The sequence below is a fragment of the Sinocyclocheilus anshuiensis genome, unplaced genomic scaffold, assembly GCF_001515605.1.
Source record: "Sinocyclocheilus anshuiensis isolate Anshui unplaced genomic scaffold, SAMN03320099.WGS_v1.1 scaffold629, whole genome shotgun sequence".
Lineage (NCBI taxonomy): Eukaryota > Metazoa > Chordata > Actinopteri > Cypriniformes > Cyprinidae > Sinocyclocheilus > Sinocyclocheilus anshuiensis.
In genome coordinates this window covers 658,445-665,163 of record NW_015536485.1, presented here as the reverse complement: position 1 = coordinate 665,163, position 6,719 = coordinate 658,445, and the positions used below count along the sequence as shown (strand labels likewise).

General features: G+C 35.8%; 1 protein-coding gene across 1 annotated transcript in view; it reads left to right on the top strand.

Annotated features, from left to right (window-relative positions):
• The first annotated feature begins 3,743 nt into the window (after positions 1 to 3,743).
• Positions 3,744 to 6,719, top strand: part of c6h1orf226 (chromosome 6 C1orf226 homolog) — a 6,383-nt gene continuing 3,407 nt past the window's right edge. Inside the window, exons 1-2 of the mRNA XM_016480427.1 lie at positions 3,744 to 5,072; positions 5,962 to 6,253. Coding sequence (XP_016335913.1) covers positions 5,973 to 6,253 — 281 coding nt within the window. The 5' untranslated portion in view covers positions 3,744 to 5,072; positions 5,962 to 5,972. The remainder of the gene's footprint in view (positions 5,073 to 5,961; positions 6,254 to 6,719) is intronic.

Below are 6,719 nucleotides of genomic sequence, written 5' to 3'. Positions count from 1 at the left end.
AGAACAACACACCTAAAACAAGCCACAACACAATGAAAACAAGCTGCAACACAACGAAATTATCACAGCACAACAAAATTAGTCCTGTGCGTTGTGTTGTGCACTACTGGGCCACCGTATTTATTCTATTTCCTGTCAGGATTACAAAATTAGACATTACGACCTACAAGGATACCCAAGGAGATCCAGGGCACGGTTGCTGCACTTGGCTGGAAAAAATCCTTCATGTTAAAAAGTGAACTCCAATATAATTCAGTTGATTTGAACTCCTTTATGCCCCACAAGGGTGACACACCATGAAATTAAAGACTGCCCTTAAAAAAAATTAATTAATTAGCTATATTTCACAGAATGTGCCGTTACGCGCCGTTAGTCCAATCAGGTTCTAATGATTTCTTCAAAGACACATGACCGTCGATCAAGTATAAAAGCTGTCATTATCTGGCATCACCGTCTACTTGCTCCAAATCCCTTTATTTCATCAGTGCTAAACTTGCAGATAGTTGCATTGCATGCATGTTACTGCTTGACATTGATGTGTCGGAACCTTTGATTAATTATTGATCTGAGATTTTGAAGTCGAATGAAAATGGGGGGCATTGTCTCCTGTTATGTTCACTGTTATTTTTTTCTCTCCAGTAGCAGAACATTGCCATAATAACAACTCCACATCTATTTTTGATGTGTTCAGTGCTGCTGTTTGGTCTCACCTTAATTGTAAGACTGTTCTGACATTTTTTGAGATTTATCATCTTTCAAAAATAAATTTTTTGCCAATGCATTTTTTTTTAAGTGCTGCTGTAGGTTTAAACACGCTGCTTAACATACAAATAGCTATTGACCAGAAAAGTTTCCATGCCATCTACGGTTTTGGGTTGTGTTGTTTTTGTTGCTCTTTTGGGGATTTTTATGAATTTATTTCTTTTCTACCCTTATATGTGCTTCAGTATATCTACAGTACCAAGGAGACTAGTCAGCCAGCAGTGCTGTTCAATAGAGATAAAGCTAATGGATAGTCCTAACAGTGCAGTTTACTTGTGAAGTTCTCTGCCCTTTTCATTTAGGAGTCCTGAAATTGATGCTTTTATTCTGGGCCGCTGTGCCACTATGGTGCTCCACCTCATTTCTGTTAATGATTGAGTTGATAACATGGAATCAGTTGGTGCAAGTGCATTTCGAGTTAGTCCACCTTGATCCTCTCATCATGTGTTATCCAGAGCTAACTCTTTTTCCCATCCCTCTGCCCTTGTATTTAAAGATTCATGCTAGAAAGGGTGTTCAAATTAAATATTGATGTTTGACCCATCTACTGACCTGAACATCTAGGTCATCTAACTTGGAGATAATGGGTTAAATTGCTTTATTTATTCATTGTTATTCTCCAATTTGTCCCAAGTAGAGATAGTAGGCTTTTGGCTTTTCTTAATCAGTCCATTTTTGATTCTGTATTAAATTATGTATTGCGTCATTACATACAAAAATAACCACATGAAAAAGTGACCAGATTTTATATGGTTTATAAATATAAGGGTCTTGAGAGAAGAGAAGTCTTAAAAACGGAACAAGATTTTACCATCGGGTAATGGAAAACCTAGAAATATCTGAATATATGAATGTCTTCATATGTATTTACATTTATTTATACATCAAATAGAATGTCTTTTCTAAGACTTAAAAACAAAGTATTTTACTGTATTATAATTTAGTATTATAGAAAGTACTATTATAATCAAATATAATTTTTTATATATTATATTGTATTATATTATACAGTATATTATATTATATTACATAAAAATGTATAGTTTATATTTATTTATTATATTTAATATTTAAAAAATATCATCAATATATATTAAAAAGGATATGTCTTTTCTAAGACTTTGTACAAATGTTTTTTTATTGTAATTATAATGTCTAGAATCATTATTTCTAGAATTTTTGAAATTATAATAAATGTATTTTTATATTTGATATATCTAAAAGATATAATTTATATTTACATATTGTATTTCCTATAGAACATGTCACTAACATCAAATAGGATAGGTCTTTTTAAATAGGTCTTTTATATTATAATAATTTCTGAAATAATTATAATTTTAAGAATTGTATATATTTTTATATATTTTATAATATGCTGTTATAATTTCTAGAATAATTCAAATTTCTAAGGTTTTAGATATATTAAACACTAAAATATTTAATTTGTTAAAAATGGTAAGTTCATGCTGTAAAAGGATTTTTTTTATGTCTTCATGCACTAAACTCAAACAGCTGGAAATGTCATGGAAATTCATGGTCAAAAAGAGCAGCAACCCTGTACCATGTGGCCCGTGCATGTGTGTGCTGGACAGCGTTTGGTCCAGAGGTTTCCTGCTGGGACACATCAGGAGCTCATAAACCAGCCCAAAATAGCAGCGTGTCAGATGCCCTCCTAACATTTGCTACTGTGGCGGAGTCTCGGTGAGGTATTTTAAACTGCAGCCTAGAGTTACACGATAATGTCCAGCCCTGTGGAGAAGGATCAAAACCAATGAGCACTGCGTCACGCTCAAAATTGGAAGCTGATGATTTGCTATACATCCTTCTTTCTCTCTTCCTCACTCAAAATCTAGTCTCACAAAACCATACTTGAGATTTTCAGCATAAAGTCTGGTCCCGTTTCCATGTATTCTGACCGAAAACTACCCACTTAGACAGGATGAGGCTGAATAACATATAACCCAACCAACCTTGCTTTGTTTTTAGTTGCAATTTTGGGACAGATAAATCTGAAATGGATTATACTAGAATAATAGGCTGTACAAAAATACTTTTTAGGAGTTCAAGAGCATAGCGCTGAAACCCTATTGTAATTGTTAGAATGCCCAAAGATCACCATTCTTCAGCTAAAACTGACCGGGCAGACCAAACCATAAGTCGTAGAGACTTGAAACTTTGAGGGATAGTAGTACTCACACCATCTATAACGTCACCAAGGCTCGCCCCAATCAGCCTGACAGGGGCGCTACAGCGATCAAAAGTACGAAATTACTCATAACTCCTAAACCGTTAGTCACAGGCTCAAGTTCGTTGGAATCCTTGGCTCTTGACCAACAAAACACATGCCTCGGATTCGATCATGAAATTTTGGGGTATTTCGAACTTTTTAAAAACCTGCTTTTGCGAGCTAATCCTAGGTTTTGCCGCGATGGGATGTGTTCGTAAGGGGCGGAACCCCTTTTACTAAAACGCCTATAACTCTTAAATGGAAAGAGATGTATAAGAGCTCAATCTGAGGTCACAGTAAAAAAAAGTGGAGTTTGGCCACTTGGTGGTGCTATAACGAAAAAAAACATAAAAACGGCTATAACTACGCATAAGTTAGTCCGATCGACTCAAAAATTGGTATGCAGTGTCTTTGTCCAAAATGCAGCAAGTGTCGAGGACATTTGTGTGTCTCAAAAAAATGGCCGCCATCGGCCAATGAATTTTGAGTGCCTATTAGTTAATTATTAGTTAATGGAGGCCGATCTGGACGAAACTCGGTGGGCATGTTCGACTCATAGGACTAAAGGTCTGTCAGAATTTAAGAATTTGGCCACTAGTTGACGCTAATGAGCTTAACGCCTCTGTAATCATGTGGTGTTTCACACATTCAAGTTTCAAGTTTATTTGTATAGCGCTTCTCACGATACAAATCGATGCAAAGCAGCATTACAGAAAATTAAAGTTTCTACATTATATTTAGGAGTAGCAAGGTGATGTCCATATGGCAGAAATGTACAGTAAAAATCATGCAGTTAGTTAATGACATGTAATCTAGTAACAGCAATGATTGTTGCGATCAAACTTATAGCAAAATTTGGTAGTTTTGTACATCCACACAATATTCATATCATTGCTGCGTGCAGCTATATTTAAAAATGATTTTAAGTTGCTTTGCAGTCAGACAATCTAATTGAGTGTTTTTTAGTTTTGTGTGCGATATGCATCAGGCGGTCAGTGAAGGAAATGTGGGTGGGCCGTGGGTGGCCCGTCTGAGGCTGATATTACTCACAAACATATTTGAACTAGTCTGGGTATTGCATCATTAGCAGATGAAATATCATGTCAGTCAGTGAAGTGCTTAGTAGTATGGGCATCAATTATTTCATTCAGATGTCAGATGGCCCTATTGGTGTGCCACAACAGATCAATATGTGCAATGATACAATCACATGAAACCACAGATGAGTACCTTCTTTTCTCCTGCTCATTTCTCTCCAGTACTCATTATAGCAGCATGTTGTGCTAGATTAAGCTTCATTGCGAATTTAATTCAGTGTGATGACGCATATTTTGAAGATCAATCCTGTGAATGATTTTAGCTGGTCTTGTTACCCAGTGGCATGTCTGGAAAAGAAAAGCAGACCCGTCGCAAATGGTAAGTTGTGGGTTTTTTGTTGTCATTTTTTCCCCTGATTACCATGACAACAGCATGCTGTTTTTGGCACACACATTTCCCTCATTCATCTGTTTGCCTTGCCTGCAGAGCCAAGACATTGTCAGCATCAAAATAACTTCTCTTTGTCAAATATTTGTGTGGAAAAGCCTCTCTAGTCTCGTATGTGGCCCGTGTTTGTCGTCGCTGAGAGACTGTCACAAGCTAATGAGAATTCTTACTCTTCCATGAGCAAGTGTTGAAACTATTTGAGTTTAACAAGCTGGAAATAACTATGCCACATCAATGCCTTCAAGAGTTTCTTAAAATCACAATTGATTAGAGCCAGACTAATATACAGCTTTTATTGTAAACAGATTTGAATGGCCTAAATTGAAGCTGAAGTTGAAATAGAACACCGTGTCAGGGCTGCCTTTGTTGGCAAATTGCAAATCTTTCCGTCTTTGTCATTGTCAGTCTCCCTCTCTTCAGTCACCTTTTAAAAGGTAAAAGCTTGGTGTGTTTTTTTAACATTGTGATATCAATTGGCCTATAAATACTATTCTAGTTGCATGTATGAGCATTAATATACTGTTTTGTTAGCTGCAAACAATAAATTATGCTCTCTTTGTCACTCAAATGCCAACCATGAAATAATGGTTCTGAGGTAAGAAACATGACTTGTTGTGACCTGTCAAATGCTGTTTTTTTAATATTTTTTATTTTGTTGGCCATTTTCTTCCAATGTTGGTGTCATTGTGTGGGTTTTTTGTTGTTGTTGTTGTTGTTTTGTTTTTTTGCATGAACTTGTCTATTGTTCAACATTTGATGTATAAAATTTTGACCATCATTTGATTTATTTTGTTTGTTTTTAATCAAAATGAGTATCCAGTTTTCATGTATTTTAGAAGGTTATGATGCTTAAACCCACTTGTAGCATTTAGAATGATTTATTATTATGAATTTATTGGTTACACTTTACAATGAGGTTCCATTTGTTTACTATATCTAATGCATTAACTAACAATGAGCAATACATTTGTTACAGTATTAATATTTGTTAACATTAGTTAATAAAAAATACACTTGTTCATTGTTAGTCCATGTTAGCTCAGGTCTATTAATAGATACAACTTTTCATTTTAATAATGAATAAATAAATGTTGGAATCAACATTAACTAAATTTAATAAATGCTTTAGAAGTATTTTTCAGTGTTAGTTTGTTAACTAATGGAACTAACTTATTGTAAAGTGTTACCAATGTATTTATATAAAATAGTTCATCAGTTATCAGCCAAAACATGAAAATGCATCCCTACATTTAATCTTACAGATCTTAGAAAACATAAAGCATAACAATATTGAGTTTGTTGAACAATTTGGTTAAATGAAAACTCTTCAGTTTTCAGTTTTAAACAGTCATGCATTTAAGTCTGTACAAAAGCTTCTGAAGTCTCAGCTCACCTTTAAATGTTAATGTGGTATGAATGTTTTCATTAAAAGTTCCCCAGTGCCTCCCTTTGTCTGAAAACCTTTTTGTTATTTTGTTCCTTAGTGGACCAAAGCATGTTTGAGAACTGGAACGCTGTGGAGCAGCCGAAGCTGAGCTTTCGTCAGGCCGGCAGCAGCGCCTCCACAGACACATCTGCAGGATCAAAGACAGGAGGCAGCCAGCACCTAAAAAACGCCCTGAACTTGGGCAAAGCCATGGGAGCCAAGGTAAACGACCTGCTCCGCCGAAAAGATCCCAGCAGCCTCGGAGACATCGGAGTCACAGAGGTGAATAAGAACGTGGAGCCAGTGTGGTCCAGCCTGGCTGAGATGGGCCACAGTACAGCAAGAAACAGGTATTTCACTCTCACAGCTGCAAACACCAATGACCTCAATACGGTCATTATTTTCAATTGACTTCACGCTTAGAATAAAATTGCTAGGAAGTTGTCAGCCGTGGTTCTTGCTCTTGACATTTAAGGCCCGTAGTGCCTCTACAGAGACAGATTCAGGGCTGGACTCGTGTCCAAATCCGATACCCCCTCTTCACTGTCCTGTCTAATAAATGTCAAATAAACAATGAAGTCAACACGATATTCCTCTAAACGTGGGGTGATTTTTGATCTGGTTCCAGTGCACTTTCACTAATGCTGAATGAATGTATTTCATCCAAAGAAAAAAAATATTATTATTATATAATATTATTATAATTTAAAAGAATTGTTCTCTATTTAAATATATTTAATATTTATATTTTATTTATTTCTGTAATGGCTCTGTACATGATCCTTCAGGAAGGGGGGGGGGGGGTGGTTTTGGTTT